The sequence below is a fragment of the Maylandia zebra genome, linkage group LG9 (genome assembly GCF_041146795.1).
Source record: "Maylandia zebra isolate NMK-2024a linkage group LG9, Mzebra_GT3a, whole genome shotgun sequence".
Lineage (NCBI taxonomy): Eukaryota > Metazoa > Chordata > Actinopteri > Cichliformes > Cichlidae > Maylandia > Maylandia zebra.
In genome coordinates this window covers 37,060,056-37,081,798 of record NC_135175.1, presented here as the reverse complement: position 1 = coordinate 37,081,798, position 21,743 = coordinate 37,060,056, and the positions used below count along the sequence as shown (strand labels likewise).

The 21,743-nt window shown below is 46.1% G+C and overlaps 2 protein-coding genes across 5 annotated transcripts; one reads left to right on the top strand and one right to left on the bottom strand.

The window, feature by feature from the left end:
- The first annotated feature begins 1,723 nt into the window (after positions 1-1,723).
- LOC143420435 (uncharacterized) lies at positions 1,724-8,325 on the top strand. Of its 2 annotated transcripts, XM_076888669.1 has the most exons (5): positions 1,724-1,871; positions 5,574-5,744; positions 6,187-6,301; positions 7,200-7,347; positions 7,578-8,325. In XM_076888669.1, exons 2-5 carry the CDS (start codon positions 5,721-5,723, stop codon positions 8,020-8,022), a joined length of 732 nt encoding a protein of 243 aa, XP_076744784.1. In that variant the 5' UTR covers positions 1,724-1,871; positions 5,574-5,720; the 3' UTR covers positions 8,023-8,325. The 2 variants fall into 2 exon arrangements, with proteins under 2 accessions (XP_076744784.1, XP_076744785.1); XM_076888670.1 differs by lacking the exon at positions 1,724-1,871 and having other exon boundaries at positions 5,536-5,744.
- A 278-nt stretch (positions 8,326-8,603) lies between these two features.
- Positions 8,604-20,977, bottom strand: xylb (xylulokinase homolog (H. influenzae)). Of its 3 annotated transcripts, none has more exons than XM_024803728.2 (19): positions 20,819-20,977; positions 19,916-19,998; positions 19,692-19,761; positions 19,478-19,558; positions 18,640-18,726; positions 18,439-18,567; positions 18,300-18,365; positions 18,146-18,218; positions 17,947-18,065; positions 16,733-16,814; positions 16,075-16,115; positions 15,864-15,979; positions 15,511-15,626; positions 15,323-15,396; positions 13,844-13,940; positions 13,529-13,587; positions 13,301-13,388; positions 12,478-12,572; positions 8,604-9,194 (listed from the first exon to the last, which is right to left on the bottom strand). In XM_024803728.2, exons 1-19 carry the CDS (start codon positions 20,873-20,875, stop codon positions 9,126-9,128), a joined length of 1,602 nt encoding a protein of 533 aa, XP_024659496.2. In that variant the 5' UTR covers positions 20,876-20,977; the 3' UTR covers positions 8,604-9,125. The 3 variants fall into 3 exon arrangements, with proteins under 3 accessions (XP_024659496.2, XP_076744758.1, XP_076744757.1); XM_076888643.1 differs by lacking the exon at positions 20,819-20,977 and adding an exon at positions 20,144-20,371; XM_076888642.1 differs by lacking the exon at positions 20,819-20,977 and adding an exon at positions 20,144-20,164 and having other exon boundaries at positions 19,916-20,037.
- Positions 20,978-21,743: the final 766 nt, after the last annotated feature.

Below are 21,743 nucleotides of genomic sequence, written 5' to 3'. Positions count from 1 at the left end.
TTTCTCTTCCTGTTCTCACCTGCTCGGGTGGCTCCTCCCCTCTGCAGTTACAGGAAATCAGGTGTGTGTGTCTCTTGTTGAGACTGGTTCTTCCTGCTCTCTAGCATCACATTGGGTGTTTCCAAATTCAGGGAGAGGATGCTTCGAATGCCACATTTGTAGGAAATTATATCACATGGACGCGACGAAGACTGTTCAAATTTGAAGTCTTCCAAATGCGTCCTTCATTTCCCTGAATTTGAAGGATGGGTCAGGTGTGTCCTTTGTGGCCCAACATATCCCAGGATTCATTGCGGGCCATACAGGAGATATTTCTCTGATAATGATAGTGATCGAAGCGGGAGTTAATGCAGGAGGCGAACACTTTCAAATGTAAGTATATGAAAATCTGGTGGTACAAAAGTTTTTATAGCGGGTGTGTTGTTAGGCTCTGGGCATCTGCATAGACATGTTCTTCTTTTGAGAATGTGAGGACAAACTTGAAAGAGAGACACTGTGAGACACATCCACACTGCTGCTGCATCTGTGCTCACCACGATGGCCTCCTTCAGAGAGATGGAGGACTCACTCTGTCTTCTGGCTGATGTACGTGTTCAGCTTTGAACAGCTGTCGTTCCAGCTGCTTTGTAGTGAAACTTTGTAGTTTCACATTTGTACAGACTTTATATTTTTATAGACGTGTCATATACGAGCCCTTAAATCATTTTCATTATCACAGTCTACACTCTGCATCATGAGCTGGTCAAAGGGATTAATATCACAAAGGTTGTAATTCATTTCATGTTTCATGTAAACTGCTGTGAGGTCACAGTGACACCAGCAGATGTAGCTACAGCCTTTCTTGGAGCTCCAGAGATCCACCCAGCAATTCAATTCAATTTTGTTTATATAAATCACAACAACAGTTGCTTTATATTGTAAGGTAGACCCTACAATAATACATACAGAGAAAAACCCAACAATCATATGACCCCCTATGAGCAGCACTTTGGCGACAGTGGGAAGGAAAAACTCCCTTTTAACAGGAAGAAACCTCCGGCAGAACCAGGCTCAGGGAGGGGCGGCCATCTGCTGTGATTGGTTGGGGTGAGAGAAGGAAGACAGGATAAAGACATGCTGTGGAAGAGAGACAGAGGTTAATAACAGATATGATTCAATGCAGAGAGGTCTGTTAATACATAGAAATAAATGTACATCTTTCAGTTCCAATACACCTTAGCATCAGCAGGGTATGTCTAATACTTAAGTGCTGTAATAATATTAATCTTATTCACTGAATTGCTGTTGGTGTACTTCAATTTAACTCAAATTGTCCAAAAAGCCAAGAGCATCTTCAGGTTTACTGAAATAATTTTTTTTCCTCCATGAAAAGCGTTCAGTGCAGCAGGATAGCGCATATAAAAGTGCATATTTTTTGGGATACGTTTTTGGCACACTCCGTTAAACGCACGCCGCATCTCTTTTACTCCTGTTGCCAAATCGTGTTGAATGCGAGTGATCTGACCATCATAAGTCAGGGGGCCATTATCTTTAGCTGCAGGGAGGATCCTCATCTTGTCTACCGGATTATGCACCTTAATAATCATTGCATGAGGGTGGTTAGGTCTTGATAATCCAATGGACCGATGGGCTCTCTCGATTTTGATCTTCCCCTGTTTAGTTTGAAAACTCAGCAAAGTCGGTCGACAGCCTTCAAGGAATTTCACCGGTTCACGACCTTCAGTGTCCTGCATCATCTGGCCCAGCATTTGTAGCGGTTGGGCCGGTGGCTGCGGCGCCGGAGGAGCAGGCGGGTTGGGCTGGGGATGCGACATTGCGGCCCAGGTTTCGGCACCACTGTGACGTCGGACCCCAACACACGCACACAGACCGTGGGTGACAGCACACTTATTTTATTATGACTGTTCACTGTGGTTTAATGCAGGGACACAGACACTCCCGCTCAGTGGTCACTCCACTCCCTCTCCTCGACTGTCACTGAAACATAAAAGAGTCAGAGTCAGTCTCTCGTCCCAAACACCTGTTCAGCCCCGTCTCCGCGCCGCCCCTCCTCTGCAGCGGGCCAGAGACCACACCCACAGAGAAATCAAGATTGGGTTTTTAAGCACAGGCTGCACAACAGCATGTTTAAAACAGGCTACACAACACCTGATTTAAGACTGCTATTACAAATCGCTAAAATGTCACAACTGACAACCTTAAAAATCTTTTTTAAGAAATGTATTGGAACAACTTCATTTGGACAAGATGATGTCTTTATGCCAATACAAAGTTCTTCCACCTGATCAAACCACACAGGCTCAAACAGTAGAGCAGGTGAATTTTGCAAACATGTCATGGGAAGGCAGAGCGTTCATAAATCGAAGATGTTTTATCTTATTGATAAAAAACTGCAAAAATCTTTCACAAGTTTCTGTGAAGCTATTTATGTGAGAATCAAGAGAAATATTCAGGAAAGCCTGGGGTTGTTGGAGCTATTCTCAATAATATTGGCAAAAACTTTGATTTTTCTGCTTTTACAGTGTCCTGCTATCTATACACAGGGCTGCACATAAGTGGTCCGCAGGTGCACATGCACTTCCAAAATAAAAGACATATAAGAAGTTGCAACGCGCGTTTGCGTACGTAAGATTTTCTGAAGGAGGACAAACATTTGTTTTATATAATATAAAAGGCACCGTTGTCGTCCGAGAATACGCGCTTCTTTTGTGGTTCGGACTCCTTCTGACATTTCTTTGGAGGTGGAGGAACACCAGAGTAATTGCTTAAAGCAGCTTCTTCGACATCTTTGAGAGTTCTAAACAAATGTCTGTCCTCCTCCAGAAAATCTTCCCTGGTATCCATGATTACAAAGTTTTAAAAAAAGAAGATCTTATCGCCAGAAGCGTTTGGCGATCATATACACGCAGAGAGTAAACATTTTTTAAGTCAGATAAAATAAATAGCACAAATACAAGCAAAGTCAGACGGCAAGCCGTACACACTGGCGCCATCCTGAATCTGGTGTGAGGATCAAAGTGGACAAAGTGAAATGTGACAGAAAATAAAGCAGACGTGAACGTGTACGAGAGCTCTAACGGTATAAATGTGACAGCTTGGAATAGTTCAGCTGTCTGACTCGTTTTTATTGCTCTATCTGAGAAGGGACAGAGTCTGAAATCTGACCTGAGATCAGAAATGGTCTCCTTTAAGTGCAGCTGAGGAACCTGAAGATCCTCCATGATGGTGGCGGGGCGGAGCTGAGAGAGAGGACGTGAGGAAGAAGAAGTGAGCAGGATGAAGCAGTTCACTCGAGCACGTTTGATCGCGGTGCGTCTGAAGTCGTGGGAGAGCGTGGACGTCTCGTACAGAGCGGCCCTGATGGCGTCTGGTAGAGGTCAAAGGTCAGTTTGAGGACATCTGGAGCAGAACCTCCACACCTGAAGCACTATGATTCCTGAAGCCTCTAGCTGTCATGATACACTGAGACGTTTGAAGCCTCGCCAATGTCGTGCAAAGGGAGGTTTCCCCTGTCGGGAGCGCGCGCTGGGCTGTCCAAATGCCGGACAAACAGCGTCCGTCATTCCTGATGTTTAGCCCACAAACACTTCCTGAAACTTTGGAGCTGTGAGCTCTTTATACAGTAAAGTTACAGAATCATCAGGAAAACGTCGTTGGTTTGTAACACGTGAGAACAGAACGTGTCTCATGTTCTCTGTGACCCACAAACTGAACGCTCATGTACCCACACTCGTCTTTCACCGTCTCACTAAAGTAAACCTCACTACTTCCACGTCGAGTTGGTTGGAAAGGAGGCGGAGCCAACTGGACCCGCGATCCCGACGCAGGTGAAACACACTCTGTCGGGGATACCTGCCTCGGCACGACACCTGTCCAGGAAGTGTTGGAAGTCTTGGTGATAAAGAGTCAGGTTGTGTTTTACTGACTCTTATTCTGAAGGAGCCTGTCAGGAAGAGGACGCTTCCCCCATTCAGGTCACTTTCAGCAGCATCATTACAGATATTTGATGTTTGTTATATTTTGATGTCTTTTCTGTTAATCCAAAGTAAAGTGTTTGTTGTGTGCTGAGGATTGAGCAGCGATGGTCAAATGAAGCTTTCTGAGGCTTGTGTTGAAAAAGCTTTTCAGCAGCACAGGCCTCTTTGGTGACATCTGGTGGCCAAAAACATGAAGCGCAGTTGAATCTGCTTAATGTAAAGTGCTTCATCGTGATTGGCCGCTCTACAGAGCTTCTGTTTCATATCGGGCTGATGTGGAGCTTTGAACATGTGTTTGTGGGGCTGAAAAAATGATGTTGAGTCTGTTTCAATAATAAATCATTTAGATGAACAAACCTCCCTGGTTTAAACCGTGCTGTGTTCTCCTTTTGCTTTGACTTCTTGATGTTTTTAGTAATAAACAAATACACCATATATAACAATGTACAAAACAATTATATAATAGGCTGTGAGTGTGCTGTGAGGTCCCTGCCGCCATATGATTATGTAATTAACCAGTGGACGCGTACATTTATATATAACATGCTATAGAAGAGCGCATCCTCTCTTCAGCACAAACACTGACAGACTCAAGAACAGTTTGTTTCTACAAGGCATTCTATTCTATTCTATTCCATTCAAACAGATAAAATCATCTGTCTGTACTGCCAGTCTTTCACCAGCAGGGCGTGTGTGCACATGAAGCCCTGAGAAATGAACCTTTTTGGGAACCATCAGGCTGGAAGGAGCTTAAACCCTGAAAACTGTGGCGAGTTGATCAGAGTACTAGTAGTAGACCTCCTACTGTCCACACAGAGGGATCTTCCACTAACGCTGACACTTGACTGGTCAGTAGGCGGTGACGTCATACTTATTGATCTCCAGTCTGGAGGTGAGAAGCTATAACCTGATCTTCATAATATTATAAGAAGTTACCATGACGATTTTCCCTGGATAACATCAAATCCAGGATGGTAGTTCACTCTCTGCTCGCTCCATCCAACAATCATCAGACATGCATATCTCAGGGGAACCATCACTCATTAGTTTCACGCACATATGAGCCGCACACCATGCATCACCATCACCTCCAAGTCACACACAAATCTGTGATGATCACTGATCTGAATGTGGAGAGTCAGAGAGAAACAAGAACGATGTGTCTTCTCTTCATCAGCACAAACCAAATGAAACATGATGGAGGAAGCTGGCTGCAGAGGGGCTGTGAACATGTTTATTTGGACATGTTGGACGTGTTAACATGGAGTATGTGGGGAATGAATCCACGGAGATGTTTTTAGTGGGAGGGGTTTTTTTTCTGTTTGGAGGACATCAGCTGCCTCCTCTGGGGGACAACCAAACCAAACAATGTTCACTTAGAGCTTTCAAACATGTGACTGTGGTGATCATGTGACCCACAGCCTCACAGTCTGTGATGTCATCCTGCCTCACTTCAAAAGATCAAACAGGCTGATACGACTGCGTGTGTGTGTGTGTGTGTGTGTGTGTGTGTGTGTGTGTGTGTGTGTGTGTGTGTGTGTGTGACAGTATCACAGCACTAACACGTCTTTCTCTTCTCACTCGACTTCTCTGCAGCTTTAACCTCATTTGAAGGGTTCCAGCAGCAGGTTTGGATGTGTCGGAGTTTCCAGACGGCCTTTAAACGCATCATGATGTAAGCGGCTGCACTGACGGGGAATAAAACACCTGAGCAGGTGTGCTGCTGCTGCTGCTGCCAACAGGATGTCCTGCTGCTCCGGCTGCTGCGTGAGTCCCAGCGAGGAGCTACTGGACGCTAAAACTCAAAGTCATGACCGCAGCAGCTGATTTATTCTCCATTACTCATTTATATTAATTTATAACAGGGACCCTGAACACATCACACATTCATTCATTCCCACTATGATTCATAACAGCTTCATTTACACTGAATGACACCATATTCGAATTTCCCAGAGGAACCCACCCGAGGGATTAATAAAGTTCTATCTTATCTTATCTTATATGACAGCTTTATATATCAGATTATATAGAAAATGATTTCTATTCATGTTTCTATTATTAAATCTGATCTGGTAATCAGGTCAGATTCTGCTTTTCACATTAAGAGACTTTTATCAGGTCAAATGTAAATAAAAGAAGTGAGGTTTCAGGTTTCAGGCTGGGTGTGCCTGGGTCAAAGGTCACTGTGTGTCCTCTCCTGCTGCAGGGATCAGGAAGAAGGAAGAGGAGGAGGAAGATGGACGTGTCTGTGCTCAGAGAAGAGTATCGGAGCTCCAGAGAGAGGAGGAGGAGGCACACTCAGGTGCTGCTGTTCAGGACAGGTGAGAGGAAACGCCGTCTGATCCACTTCCTGTTTGACTTTGGACAAAATCTTTAAACTCGGTAAAAATCCATCTGTCAGGTTAACTGATAGAAATGAGACTTGTTCCTTCACAATAAAAGCATGTCAGACTTGCAGAGACTGTGCTGGATCCTTTGTGAACGTGTTTTAATCACTTATTTCAGTAAAAGTAGCAGTACTACAAAGTAAAAGTACTATAAAGTAAAAGTACTCTGTTAACACCATTTTCCTGATGTGAGAAACACAAATTTGCTTCTTCTGCTGTTGTAAAATATTAGCTTTTATTTTGAAGGTAAAACTTCCTGTTGTTGCTCTGGCTGATGTGACTGTTGGAGGTTTTTCTTCTTTCTAAAGTGAACTCACAGGATCTGATGGCTGTGTTTTTATTTTCATCATATTCAGTTTCTGTTTCTAACAGGTGAGTCTCAGGTGAGTCAGTGGGGCCACAAGTCGAGTGCAGGAGCTGCAGTTTGTAGCCGGTTGAGCCTTTGCTTTACTGCAGTCAGACTGCAGAGGGCGCCGTGTCTCTGAACTTTACCTGCTGCTCACCTGGATGAAATCACCTGAGAGCTGAAATCTGCTGTGCGCCGCCTTTCATGAGTTCAGGTGTTTCTTATTAAAGCAGCACAAACAGAAACACTGATCAGTGATCAATAATTTGAAAGGAAGAATCTTTAATAACTGAGTGTTCAGAGTCAAACATGTTTCACAGACAAATATTCACATCTGAGCGTCACAGATTAGAAACCATTCATCCTCTTTCAGATTATTACTTCCTGTCAGCTGATCCTTTGGGTCCTGGTCTCTCTCTGATGATTGGACGCTCGTGTTGGCTGTGGGCAGGTCAGGATTTCTCATGTTCTGATTTCCGGCTTTAGTCTCGGAGGAGCTGTCCGAGGCCGTCGCCATCGTCCCCGCCCCTCAGGGTCTGACGTTACCATGGCCACCACCCGTGATCTTTGACCCCGACCCCTGGCACGTCCACCTAGACCTGCACCGGCGCTCTTGCCCAGAGACATCCAGCAGGTGAGTTCCTCTCTGTCAGAGCTCCAGCACAGCAGGAGGTCTTCATCATGTCCGCCTGAGAGGTCTTCATCCCTGCTGGGAGGAACCCACCTGCACGCTCTGGAGGAACATGGAAGGAGGTTCAGTGTTATCACGCCTCCTCACAGCTGTCCTCACAGTTTGCTCTCTCTGATGATGGTGACGCTTCAGTTTGTACAAATCTCTTCCCGTGCTGTTGTTTTCCTCTGCAGACGCTCCGGCTCGTCCTCCTCGGAGGTCGGCGGCTCGCAGCACGAGTCCAGATACAGGAGACTCTCGGCTCCTCCGAGCAGCTCCTCAGAAACGCCTCCCTGCTGCTCCTTAAGCGCCACACGAGAAGAGGAAGATCCAGACCCTCCATCCTTCAGGGGCTCCAGGGGGGACCTGGCGTTTCCGGACTACTCTCTGGGCTTGACGGAAAGCTCCACCCCTATCACTACCAGCCTGCAACAGGACCAGCAGGAGAACCGGTCTACACAGAAGGAGACCAGTAACAGCGTCCTGGAGGGGAGGAGCTCCAGGACGCTCAGGTTTACCAGGCAGCAGAGCGTGGGGGGGGCATCCTCACACTCCCAGGTCTACTACCCGTTCCCCAGCAGGAAGACGCCGAGGATCTCTGAGGCCGCCAAGAGGCTGGGGATGTACTCGAGCTTCTGAGGAGGACCGGGTTCAGCAGCAGGTCGTACACGTGGAGCCTCAAAGGGATCAATACGCGATCGATCGATACCTGAACCGATTAATACATGAACTGAGTTTTTAAAGAGCAAAAGTTTGATGGTCCATCCTTCCCTGAGCTTCACAGAGGAGCTCTCATCATCATCATCATCACCTGTGACGTCTCGCTGGTTATAAAGAGTTCTTCATGTTAGCGGCTCGGTCGTACATGAAGGTTCAACAGCATCATTTGAATCTGTCAGCAGACCTTCAGCTCTGTTATTATTATTATTATTTATAATTACAATAAACGCTTAAAAATAGATCTTTGATTTTTTCTTAATTTCACTTTTCGCTTTAAAAATAGTTTTTACTTCTAATCATAATTTTCTTTTGTATCACGTACTCTTTTAAATTTTATTTAGTCTATAATATAATTTCACACATTGTTTACTTTATTTTGAATTGATTTGTATTTTATTATGTACATTTTTAATATTTTTGATCAAATTTTTATTTTTTATTTTTTCCAGCAAGAGAAACCAAACATGTTCACGAACTCGTTCACTTTATTTCAGACTGTACACTAAAAATTACACGTGAATAACGAACGCTACCTGGATCCAGGTGATGAAGCAGTGGGAGGGGCTTCAGTCAGAAACGTCACAGACATGTCAGGCCTGTCACGAGTGAAAAGAAGACTCTGAAAAACTTTGGGATGTTAAACTTTGCTCTGCAGGACCCTGCTGGCACTAACGTGGACGTTCTTCAGCCGATCGCTCTCATCTCAGATTTTTGGAGCTTAAAATGCGACACAGTCACGGCTCGCAGGCTGTTTCATCATTTTAGCTTCTTTTCTGTTTCACTACTGGTGGACTGAGCAAATCTGCTCGCCCATATAAAATCCTCCAACCAGGCTTTGACATGATGATGATGTCGTTGATCCAATCAGGCTGAAGTCGAAGCGAGCAGCCCATCTTCAGGTGGCTGAGGGTTCCTGTGATGACTCTGATCTTTTTTCAGGTAAACAGGTGTATAAGTCAAACTCAAAGCTGGCTTCAGTAGAAAATGGCGGTCGCGGGATTTCACTGATGGCGGTTTGAGGCTCAGCTGTGGCTCTTCTGCACAACTCTCTCCTCCAATTGCACGTAGCGCTTCAGCAGCTCGTCGTACACCTGAAACAAAACAGAGGAAGAAATCCTGAGCTCACCTCTGCTTCCTGACCTGACAGAGAGGGCGGGGCTATATCTGAGACATCACAGACACTTTTCAAACACGCTGCATGTCTGCACCTTAATCTCAGCGCTTAGAGGCCATCTTGGAAACACTTGTGGGAGGCTGTGTCAGGTGTGATGAGTCCGTGTGTGTCAGTGAGTGAGCAGCGAGTGAGTTTAATGAGTGTTCACAGGTTTGTTTGATGGAAACTGACTTACAGGAAAGTGGAGGAACTCTGAACGGGACAAGAGCCTGCACTGCAAAAACTCAAAATCTTGTACCAACCTTGTGATCTTGAACCAAGTGTATTTGTCTTATTTCTAGTCAAAATAATCTCATCAAATTTAAAATGAGACACAATCAACTATCCATCCATCCATCCATCCTCATCCGCTTTGTCCGGGGCCGGGTCGCAGGGGCAGCAGCCTAAGCAAAGAGGCCCAGACCTCCCTCTCCCCAGCCACCTCCTCCAGCTTATCTGGGGGAATACCAAGGCGTTCCCAGGCCAGCCGAGAGATATAATCTCTCCAGCGTGTCCTGGGTCTGCCCCGGGGCCTCCTCCCGGTGGGACATGCCTGGAACACCTCACCCAGGAGGCGCCCAGGGGGCATCCTTGTCAGATGCCCGAACCACCTCAGCTGGCTCCTTTCGATGTGGAGCAGCAGCTGCTCTACTCTAAGCCCCTCCCGGATGGCCGAACTTCTCACCCTATCTCTAAGGGAGAGGCCAGCCACCCTTCGGAGGAAGCTCATTTCTGCCGCTTGTATCCGCGATCTCGTTCTTTCGGTCACTACCCACAGCTCGTGGCCATAGGTGAGGGTAGGGACGTAGATCGACCGGTAAATTGAGAGCTTCGCTTTTACACTCAGCTCCCTCTTCACCACGACGGACCGGTGCAGCGTCCGCATTACTGCAGCTGCAGCCCCAATCCGTCTGTCGATCTCCGGCTCCCTTCTCCCATCACTCGCGAACAAGACCCCGAGATACTTGAACTCCTCCACTTGGGGCAGGAACTCATCCCCGACCCAGAGTGGGCACGCCACCCTTTTCCGGCTGAGAACCATGGCCTCAGATTTGGAGGTGCTGATCCTCATTCCCGCTGCTTCACACTCGGCTGCGAGCTGGAGGCCCTCACCCGATGAAGCCAACAGAACCACATCATCTGCAAAAATCAGAGATGAGATTCTGAGGCCACCAAAGCGAAAGCCCTCCGTCACTTGGCTGCGCCTAGAAATCCTGTCCATAAAAATTATGAGCAGAACCGGTGACAAAGGGCAGCCCTGGCGGAGCCCATCACCCACCGGGAACGAGTCCGACTTATTGCCGCCACCCGGGTCTGCCAGTCCACAGGTACTGCCCCTGATCTCCACGCAACATTGCAGAGGCGTGTCAACCAGGACAGCCCTACAACGTCCAGAGCCTTCAGGAACTCGGGGCGGACCTCATCAACACCAGGGTCTCTGCCACCAAGGAGTTGTTTAACTGCCTCAGTGACCTCGCCCCCGGAAATTGGCGGGTCATTCCCCTCATCCCCAGACTCTGCTTCCTCCTCGGAAGACGTGTCAGTGGGATTAAGGAGGTCCTCGAAGTATTCCTTCCACCGCCTGACAATTTTCTCAGTCGACGTCAGCAGCGCTCCGCCAGCACTATACACAGTGCAGGTAGAGCACCGCTTTCCCCTCCTGAGACGTCTGACGGTTTGCCAGAATCTCTTCGAGGCAGTCCGAAAGTCTTTTACCATGGCCTCTCCGAACTCCTCCCACACCCGAGTTTTTGCTTCAGCCACTGCCCGAGCCGCATTCCGCTTGGCCTGTCGATACCTGTCGGCTGCCTCCGGAGTCCCACAGGCTAACCAAGCCCGATAGGACTCCTTCTTCAGCCTGGTGGCTCCCTTCACCTCTGGTGTCCACCATTTGGTTCGGGGATTACCACCACGGCAGGCACCAACCACCTTGCGGCCGCAGCTCAATGCAGCAGCTTCGGCAATGGAGACGCTGAACATGGTCAATTCGGACTCAATGTCCCCAGTCTCCCTCGGAATGCTGTTGAAGCTCTGCCGGAGGTGTGCGTTGAAGATCTCGCGGACTGGGGCCTCTGCTAGACGTTCCCAGCACACCCTCACTACGCGTTTAGGTGCACCAGGTCTGTCCAGCGTCCTCCCCCGCCACCTGATCCAACTCACCACCAGGTGGTGATCAGTTGACAGCTCAGCCCCTCTCTTTACCCGAGTGTCCAGAACATATGGTCGCAGGTCTGCTGATACGATTACAAAATCGATCATCGACCTACGGCCTAGAGCGTCCTGGTGCCACGTGCACTTATGGACACTCTTATGTTCGAACAGGGTGTTCGTTATGGCCAAACTGTGATTAGCACAGAAGTCCAATAACGAGCACCGCTCGGGTTCAGATCAGGGAGGCCGTTCCTCCCAATCACGCCCCTCCAGGTCTCGCTGTCACAATACTTGTGACACAATCAACTACTGAGTAACATTTCAGTAAGATTTAGAAAACATGTTTTTAGAAAGGGCATCTTGAAACTACATCATTTTCACTACATCATTTTCACTTGTTCCACTGGCAGATTTTTTTCACTTAATACAAATTTTTTTTGCTTGGAATAAGTGAAAAAGTCTGCCAATCAGCTACTCAGTGGCTGATTGTGTCTTATTTTAAGTGTGATGAGATTATTTTGATTAGAAATAAGACAAATGTCCTTGGTAAGACTGAGTTTGTTCAGTGTGTTCTTTGGACTCATCTGCTCCAGCGTCCTGCAGGTTGTTTTAGACCTGATTCCTACAGCGACACAGAGCTCAAACACACTGCAGCTGAAGAAAATAGCAGCAAACAGAAAAATGCTGCAGAAGCTCACAGAGACCAACACAGGGGTTTCATTAAGGTGACGGACCAGCTGCAGCAGTGACAGGAAGTAAAACATGTGAAGGACTGAGTCATGTTTAAAAGAAGCGGAGGATTCATCAGGTAACGTGTGTTTGAATCACATGACACATAAAATCCAGCAGGTATGTGTTTACGATTAGCTGTTTACTGTTAGTGTGTTACATGTGCAGCTGGTCCGTCACCTTAATGTGTCCCCAGAAACACTGGTGTTGGTCTCTGCTGGAGAGCAGAACGTGTTTCTGTGGTTATGAGGGCACGTTTCATGAAGCTCCTGCCTCAGAGACCTGCTGCACGGTTCAGCTTCAGAGGCCAGCAGCGCATCATCATACAGTGGCCGCCTCACCTCCTTCGCCTTCGGATGCGGGGTGGCGACCAGTCGTGGTTCTGGTGCTTTCTTCACCACATCAACGAAGGACGCTCCGGATTCTGCCACCAGGCCTGAAACCAAACATCGACCAATCAGAAGCTTCTTACAGCCATATTTCACAAACACCTGAAGCAGAATTCACTGATCTGCCTTTTTCCTGTTCTGATGTCAGACGGTCTCACTGCAGGCTGTGAATCAGTCATGTCAACATGTTTTTCTGTTTGTAGACATAGTTTCTCCCTTTTTCATGGACCTGAGTGCAATGTTTCATCAGAGCGGTCTGACAAAGTAAAGAAATTGCCTGAGTTTAAGAACTTGGTCCAAATATTTTTATTCATGTGAAAGGAAATCAAAAAATATAGAACCCTGTTTCCATTTCCACAGACCAATGAGCAAAGTGTCTACCACAGCCATCTCCATCAGGGCTGCCACCAGAGTACTGCAGGTCATCGGGCTGAGACCAAGTATACAGTCTGCATATATGCAGCTGAGCTGAGACTCCACAGACATCTCATGATACCATAGTATTGTGAATTAACATTTTCTGATTCGCTTTGTCAACATCTGCTTTATCCAATCACATAAAGTTCTCACGTCAGTTATTAACAGACTGCAAGTAACTGCCAACTAGACCACATTCAGTCTGCTAACAGCTGCTAACAGTCTGCTTCCTCTCCTTTGTTCCTTTACTTTTATGTCCTCTCCTTCTCTTCTCTCTTCAAACTGAAACTCTCTCAGAGCTCAGAGACGAGGCAGTCTAGTGCGGGTTTTTCAAAATAAAAGCTGTGAGCACACTGACCGTGTAGAGCTCTGTAGGCTGAACCCAAACAAGTGGAGTCGGACAGGTCGATGGTGTAGACCGGAGCGTTGAACACGTCAGACAGCACCTATGGAGGAGACCACAGGAAGTGACTCTTCTCCCTCTGAAACTCACAAAAATGCTGCTGCTTTGATGACATCATTATGGCTATGTCCATCTTTTACATACAGTCTATGCATGTGGGTGCTAATAAAGCCTCAGACAGACCTGCAGGATCTCTTTATTCGATGACGCTCCTCCCGTCGCCAGAACTCTGGTTCCTGGAACTGAAAACACAAAATGTCCTCCCAGCTGAGACTTAAAGGACATTCAAGGTTTATCTAAGGAGGACGACGGCTTTACCGTCACCTCAGTCACAGTTACAGCGCTCTGGCTCAGAATCAGAACCAGTGTAAAGACTTCTGTATGAAACGAGGGCTCAGGTTTAAAACGTGTAATCAGAGCTGAGCGTGATCCACGAGTTTCCTCACACAGTAAATTCAAACAACAAATGGAAGCGTGTGAGGTCTGAGGAGGTCTTACTGATGGAGTATCCCAGTCTCTCAGCATGAAGCCGTCTAGACAGGAACTGACCCTCCACCACAGCCCGAACCTCCACCTGAGGACTCAACGAGGACACCTGCAGGTGGGACACATGAAACAGGTTTAACAGGTGAGACAGGTGTGCCACAGTCTGGGTGTTACAGTTTTTTCTGATTGCTTAAGCACATTTTTTGTAACTATTGGCTAATTTTGCAAAACTCTTCACACAAATAAGAAAACCTGTCACCCAATAATCAAAACATTGTAGTTCTCTTGCAAAAGCAAACACAGCTAGATTAACTCCTCACACCTTCGTAAAAATGGTGTTTCCGTATCAAACAGTACACACAAGCCATCATCTACTAAGCACACAATGCGCCAACTGCACACTGATGGTATGAATACAAAACACATCTGGCTTTTGCTTTCTCTGTGCACAAGGTAGGCTATGTCAGTTTGAGCTCATACTTCTGTCATAGATCCATAAGCATAGAGGGATCCAAACTTCAAGTACTGGTGTTTATTCAAACACATCAAAACAAACACAAGTGTTTATTTCCAAGTATAGGATTATTTGCAATCGCCATAATGACTATATGGGTTACTTGGTCTGCAGTGAACATGCTTCCTCTGCCCCCAGCATCTGGTCATCTAGCAATTCTGTAAAGTAACAATTTCAGTATTTTTACATCAATGGTATTGGTGTGTTTCTCATTGGCATATGGCAGTGCTACAGATCTTAGTGCGAAGTGACTGTACTAACCGATTCTCATTTCAAGATGTCCTTATGGTGCTTGCTACAGTGTAGCGGCTCGAGTTAGGCTGGACCCGTTGGCCAGCTACCCTCAGGGTCATTCCACGGTTGATTACATGGTCCACTATTGTAGCTCTGATGTCATCAGCAATTCTATTTCTTACTCTTCCTACCCTTCCTCTCCCCCCTCCTCATCTTCCTCTCCCTCCTCCTCATCTTCCTCTTGCTCCTCCTTGTCCTTGTCGTCCTCTTCATCCTACTTCTTCACCTCCACGTCCTCTTCCTCGGCCTCCTCTACTTCTCACTCTTTCTGCTCCCTCCATTGTACTCCGCACACACAGCTTACCTGTATTATAGTGCTTAGGCTGATTGCAAAGTGAACTAATTATCTAGAAAAGTTTTCACATGTGAAAGTGTGCCAGACAGTTGGCAAGTTAGTGTTAATGATAGCCATACATGTGTATACTTTTGCTAGGAGTGTGTTGGAAATTTGGTAATTGAGTGTTGTGCAGTGAATTGTGCCTACAGTTTTGCAAAGTGTGTGTTACAAAATTGCAAACTGAGTGCAAAGCAGTTTTTGTGCTTTTAGTTTTGCAAACTCAGTGAGTGGTTTTGCTATAAGTCTGAATAGTTTTAGAGATTGTGCTACAGGAATCACAGTTAGGGTTTAAGCATTCAGAAAAAACTGTAATAGATGGAAACATGATAAATGTTGGTGCACAGACCTCACAGTCAGCAGAGTCAAAGCGATGAACACCAATCACAGGAGGAGTGATCTCCATAGTTTCAAAATAAAAGCCTGAAAACACACAGCACAAGGAATCAGACAGAGGAAGCAAGGAAGGAAGGAAGGTAAGGAAAAAGAAAGGAACTGAAGCAAGGACAGGAAATGATGAGGTGAAATGAACCTCACCGATGTTTCCATGGTTTCCGAGCGGCGTGTCCCTCAAAGCTGCTGAGAAAAGTTCCCATGATGCTCCAGCACACTCGTTCCTGACGCGCTCCCTCGTCAGAGACCCGTTCTTGAAGCTGCTGATGACAAAACACCTGAAACACTGCAGCCTGTCTCTGGCTCCACCCCCTTTCCTAACCAACATGGCGGACGCATCGAGGAGTCTGGTTCCCTCTGACTTTCTTGACATCATTGAACCCTCACCTGACAGCTCACCTGTTTGTTTGTGTGTGTGTGTGTGTGTGTGTGTGTGTGTGTGTGTGTGTGTGTGTGTGTGTGTGTGTGTGTGTGTGTGTGTGTGTGTGTGTGTGTACCACAGCAGAGCCATGTACTCCTGCTGTTCCACCGGGTTACAGAAGACGTGACCCTCCAGAGCCGGACGAGGCTGCTGCAGCCACAGGAACACCGTGTCACTGGTCCCCAGACTCACCTGGACACACACACACACACACACACACACACACACACATTAACAGCCACAGTAACCCGACGTGATGACAGGAAGTGTGCCAGAGTCAGACTCACGGCGACGTCTCCGGGCTGCAGCCTCATTCCTGCCAGCGACGCTGAAACAGAAACAGGTTTGATTCAAACGTTTTTCACGTTCAGTTTATTTGAATCACGTCTGTTTTAGCATTTTTTATTTTTATTTATTTATTGTTTTCAATTCATTATTTTTATATCACTTTATTAATTTTGTGTTTAATGATGTTATTTTATTCTATTTTGTTATTAATTTAATATTTTATTTTATTTCACATATTAGTAGAACTTTTATTTATGCTTATTTGTTTTACATGCTTTAGATTTCTCTTTAATTTCATGGTGAATCATAACCCACATGTTTAGTTAATTTTCACATTATTGTGGTTGTCATGCAGTGCTGATGTGGACCTGTGTGACTACAGGTTCACATCAGCACAAGTAACATGTTTACATGATCTCATTAAATGCTGGTTGTTAGTTTAACTTCATATTTATTCTATAACATATTTCAGCTGTTTTGTTGAAGCTTGTGTTTGTTGTCTCATTCAGGATAAATAAAGTTCATCTCATATGACCTCACTGAGATCAAGCTTTGCAGGATTCTTTCAAACAGGCCTGATGTTTGTGTTTAAACAGTCACACTTCATGATGTTGGGGAACAAATCTAATGATTAACCATCAATAACCTCACATGTACCTGGGTTGTCTCCAGTGAACGCCACCACACTGCAGCTCTCAGAGAAACCGTACCGATGCACAAAGTAGGAGGAGACGGGGCCCTGCAGACAGGCAGACCAGAATGTCACGGACCATCATGAGCACAAAAAAGCTCACAATCAGTGGAAACATTAACTTGTTATCCCTTTGATCCAGGTGATTGATAGATGGATTTTTTGTCTGCTTATTTTGTTGGTTTTTGTTTTTTGCCCTTTATCACCGTCCCTCTCCCCCGCTGTTTTTCTTTCCCTCTTTCTTTCTCCCCTATTTAGCAAGTGAAAATAAAATAAAATAAACAATATGGAGGAGTTGTACTTACATCTTCTGCATTCAGCTTGTCCTCGGTCATGGTTTCCTTCCACTTATAGCTTTGCAAAAAGTTGCGTAAAAAGCTCTTGCAGCAACAAAAACATAATATTCCAGAAACAGGCTTTGCCGATCTGATCAGCTGTTCGTAACACTTCCTACGTTACCTGCCCGAAACCGGAACTGATGTCGTTTTCGCGTAAAATGTATTTTTTTCCTTTAGGGCATTTACAAAGACATGCTGGTGTTTTTAAATTAATGTTTGAGTTCCTGCCTTTCTGAATAGTTTCTGGGATGCAGAACTCAAAATGCACATGCTGGTTTCTTCAGAAATTTGCATTATAATATTCATTTTCATTTTTCCTGCAGTTTATAAAAGTTGGTGTATTTCAAAAATAAAACTTTGAAGACATCCAAAATAAATTTCCTGTGGCTGGAAACTTTTGTGCAACTTTCTTGTATTTACAGTTTTGAGGGATAAGCCTCTGAAATTTCTGCAACTAGATATATATGTTTAAAAAACCAAAAATGATTTTCAATTTGTTTGTAGTTTATTGCACTTTTTGGAATTTATGTAGTTCCTATGAACTTAATGCAGACATATTATTACTTGAAATGCTCCCAAAGTGCCACTACAGCATGTAAAATATAAAGATGGTGGACTTGGCTCTGTGGTTTTCATGTGTATCCATATTCAGTGATATAGCTGGAAATTAACTACACATATAATTCTTCTCTGTTTCTCTTTTTTGACATATTTCTCAAATAACCTATTTTATCATATTTATAATAAAACTGTAAATTCTGTTTTTGCTGTGACACCTGAATACTTTTAGTGGCCCCCGTGTGGCCACCCCATGAAAATATTCTGGAGGCTCCCCTGTTTACCAGCACAGATGTGGAGGGCAGTGGAGCTCCCAGCAGCTGGTCCAGGTGAGGAGCGGTGGCCTGCAGGCAGATCTCAGACCAGTTTCTGGTCCTGATGTCCAGCAGATTCATCCCTGAGCCTGAACAATCGATCAGTGGGTTCATTGATTAGCTGATGGGTGAGAGACCCTCAGAGAGCGACGAGCCACACAAACCGTACCGTCGCTGTAGTCGATGGCAGCGTAACCACCGAGGAAGAGAGAGGCGGCAAAGCTGCTGACCAATGAGATCCTCTGAAACCAAAAACACACACGTTCATGAGGTGTGAGGAAACAGCTGGAGGTGGGACTGTGCAGGTGCAGTGACGCTCTCACCTCGGTGTCCTGGAACTCCTCCGCTCGGGTCTGACGCAGCTTGGCGATCTGGTTTCCTGTGAAACGCTGCAAACACACGGACGCGTCCTTTAAAGCTCTTTAACACACACACACACACACAGATGTGGCACAGCTGGACCTCGTAGGCTCTGGATCCGGTGATCTCCGCCAGCCTCAGAGCGCCTCCTGCTGCCGCCTGCAGGTCCTCACACTGCTGAGTGCTGCTCGAGTCCATCCACACCGGACTGTCCGACACCGAGAAGCTGTCCTGAGGACGCAGCAGCACACCTGAGTCTGCATTTAACCACACACACACACACACACACACACACACACACACCTGCAGCAGCTGGTGCAGGTCCTGGTCCGGGTCCAGATGTTTCAGAGTCTCAGACGCTCCTCTCCTCCAGAACACGCTGCCATGTTGCTGAGAGACAACACAAGTCAACCAGACTCCATTCACTTTTCTTCAAATTTTACAGGCTGGTTCCCGCCTCCTGCCAGGTGATGGCAGTGTGCTATATGATCAGAAGTATGTGGACACCCAGTGAGCAGCTCCCTCTGAGCTGCACATCACTCAGCAGCTTTGATTTCAGCAGGTAAATGTTTAGCGAGCACAAAAGTGCTTCAGGATTTACTCCGAGTCACACGTGCTGATGGGAAGTCGTGCAGTTAGTGTGACACGATGCTGTCATGTACACTGAAGCACTTCGTGAGGAAACTGACTCTGTCTCAGGAAACTTCCCACCACACTCCACTCATTCTTCTCCAGATTTTATTGGAAATTTGTTTTTAGTGTTTGCTGCTAAAAACAGAAACAAGACTGAGTTCATAAAAACAGAAGGTTTAATATGACATCTGCGCTGTGATCAAAAGTATGCGGACACTCCTGGTTCTCCTGTGTTAAACAAGCTGTTCACTTTAAATTTGCACCTGAGAACATCAACATTTGAGTAAGTTCATACTGCACCAGGAGAACTTTGTACTGTGGATCAGCTGACAGCACAAACTGTCTGAACTTCCTGTTTCCCTCAGCACGAGTGGAGGCAGCACGGTAATAAGCACAGAGTCACACCTGTCCAGGTGTCCACATATTTCTGCTCATACTGCAGCACCCGTCCTGTTCATGCTTCACAAATTATTGGACATTTATGCCAAAGTCTAACTTTAACCATCACCTGACCGCTGCCTGACAGCGCTCTGACACGGGAGAAGTCAAGCCCCGCCCTCTTCATCTTGTCCAATAGCAGGTCCAGAGCCTGGAGGTGGGGAATAGCCAATCACAGAGACACAAACACAGGTCAGGCGTGAGCTGATGAACCTCAGCGTGAGTTAATAGTTTAACAGCTGTGTGTGTTACTGTGTGTGTGTGTTACTGTGTGTGTGTCTCACCTTGACCCACATGAGCACAGGTGAGGTGACAGTGAGTCTGTCAGTGTGGATATGAACTCCTCCCTGAGTCCTGAGAGCAACAAACACACCTGAACGGTCAGACTTTCAAAATAAGACAGTGGCTGGAATCCTTTCACAATAAAAGCCTGCCAGTCACCCTGACAGGTGTGAGTGTGACTCATGAAGCCTTCCAGCTGATGCTGTCAGGTTTATATGATCTATACCTGAATTCGGGCAGCTCGGCGTCAAACTGCACGCCGCTCTGATGAACCACACGCAGCTCTCCATCGATGACCACCGCCTTCAGCTTCAGGAAGACATGAAGAGGAGCAGAGTAAAGACAGAGCTGCTGATTGGACAGGAAACCTGGGTTTAAAGTGCAGTGGAGGGGGCGCTGATGTCACATGTTAGGAGGAAATGTTTCAGACTGTTTCAGGAAACCACGGACGAACCTTCATCTGAACCGTTGAAGCTCCGCAGGACTTTTACTTTGAAGGGACTGTTCCTGTTTCATTGTTTCATGAAGTTGAGCTGATGACAGTTTTAGTGGTTGTAAAGAAAAAGAATGATTTATATAAGCGATGAATGAAGTGAAGAAGAGGATGGTGCAGCTGGAGGTGCTCGCTGTCTTTATACAACTAGGATCTGATAATTGTTGTACTTCCTGCTGCTGTCTCGGACACATCCGTGTGAAAACTGACATTTTTACTGTCACAGATAAATGAAGGAAAATGACGTCATCCTGTTCACAGAGACGCTGACAGGTTATCGGCCACGTCACTGACGGCAGCTTAAACACCTGAAATAGCATCTTAGGCTTTATGAGCTCAGATTCACTGATCAGCTTCATTTCCTCTTACTGATTATTGGAAACGTACCGGACGTCAGCAGCTCTGTGACAGCTTCTGACGTCATCGACCTGTTTCAATCTGCGAGTGCACGCGGGTCAAAACCTATCCGATCAGCTGGACTCCGGAGTCCAGCTGAGACAACAAATCAAACCTTCCGCCGTCTCCACGTTCTGCGCCTGCGTACTAAAGTCCGTTATTTTACTGCTACGTGCACGTGGAAAGCATGTCACAGCAGACTCCGCGCAGGTGAAGGAGGGACAGGTGAGGTGCTGTTACCTGCTGTGTGCTCAAGTCAAGGCCCAGGTAGAGAGGAGCGCGCGGAGCGGAGGCCATGAGCGCGAGGAACCACACAGGAGGAGGAGGAGGGGTCCAACGTTTAGTGACACAGCCCACAGGCTCCTCCTCCTCCTCAGCGCAGACTCCGTGTTCGTGCTTTTAAAGGGACAGTTCACCCAAACCCTTTAGTTCACGTCACAGACCGACATGGTTCAACGTGGCTCAGCCAATAGAGTGGACAGGGTTTATTTGTTGTTGTCAGTAGCAACGAGGCCTACGATGGTGCCAGAGCACATGTTGAATCAGCACTATGGGCAGACTTCATACAGTGACAGTGTGGAAATGGAATAAAGGTGAGCGTTATCTGAGGTCCATGGACACGCCTCCAGGTCACATGACGGATTTAATCTGACACAGCAACGAGCTGCAGCCACGCTGAGTCTGTGTTTTAACTCCTGTTGAAAGTTCAGACTTTAAACTACACACCAGTTTGTAAATGTTACTGATCGGCCACTAAAACCAGTCATGATAAAAGAGCAGACCCAGTGTTTTTTTCTGAATCGTCACGTTTAGTTTGGGAAAATCATCGTTTTCTAAACTGAACATCTATATTTGTATGAATATAGTTATTAAAATCATTCAGTAAACATGTTTGTGTTTTTTACAGTAAAATATAAGTACTACTAGGATTTTATGTTTTTGTGTGATTTCAGATCAGTTGTGTTACTACACATGTCAATGAAACATGGCTGTAAATTCAGACACGTGAGACTGAGCTGAAAACACTGAAACCAAACAAGGCAAAAACAAACTGTAGTCAAAGATGTCCAGTTATACCTTCATGTCAGTGCAGATTTCTGACATTTTGTATAAATTTAAGCAACAATTTAATTATTTCTAATAAAAAAAACAGTGAAACTGCACA

Bases quoted from the DNA above. Each gene is read 5' to 3' on its own strand.
- LOC143420435 (XM_076888669.1), top strand. From the start codon at position 5,721: ATGTCCTGCTGCTCCGGCTGCTGC. The intron at 6,302-7,199 runs GTGAGAGGAAAC...TTCCGGCTTTAG, and splicing joins GGTGCTGCTGTTCAGGACAG to TCTCGGAGGAGCTGTCCGAG. The intron at 7,348-7,577 runs GTGAGTTCCTCT...TTTCCTCTGCAG, and splicing joins TGCCCAGAGACATCCAGCAG to ACGCTCCGGCTCGTCCTCCT.
- xylb (XM_024803728.2), bottom strand. From the start codon at position 20,875: ATGGCCTCCGCTCCGCGCGCTCCTCTCTACCTGGGCCTTGACTTGAGC. The intron at 19,999-20,818 runs GTAACAGCACCT...GTCTTCCTGAAG, and splicing joins TTGACTTGAGCACACAGCAG to CTGAAGGCGGTGGTCATCGA. The intron at 18,727-19,477 runs GTGATGGTTAAA...GTTGTCTCTCAG, and splicing joins CGCTGTCAGGCAGCGGTCAG to CAACATGGCAGCGTGTTCTG.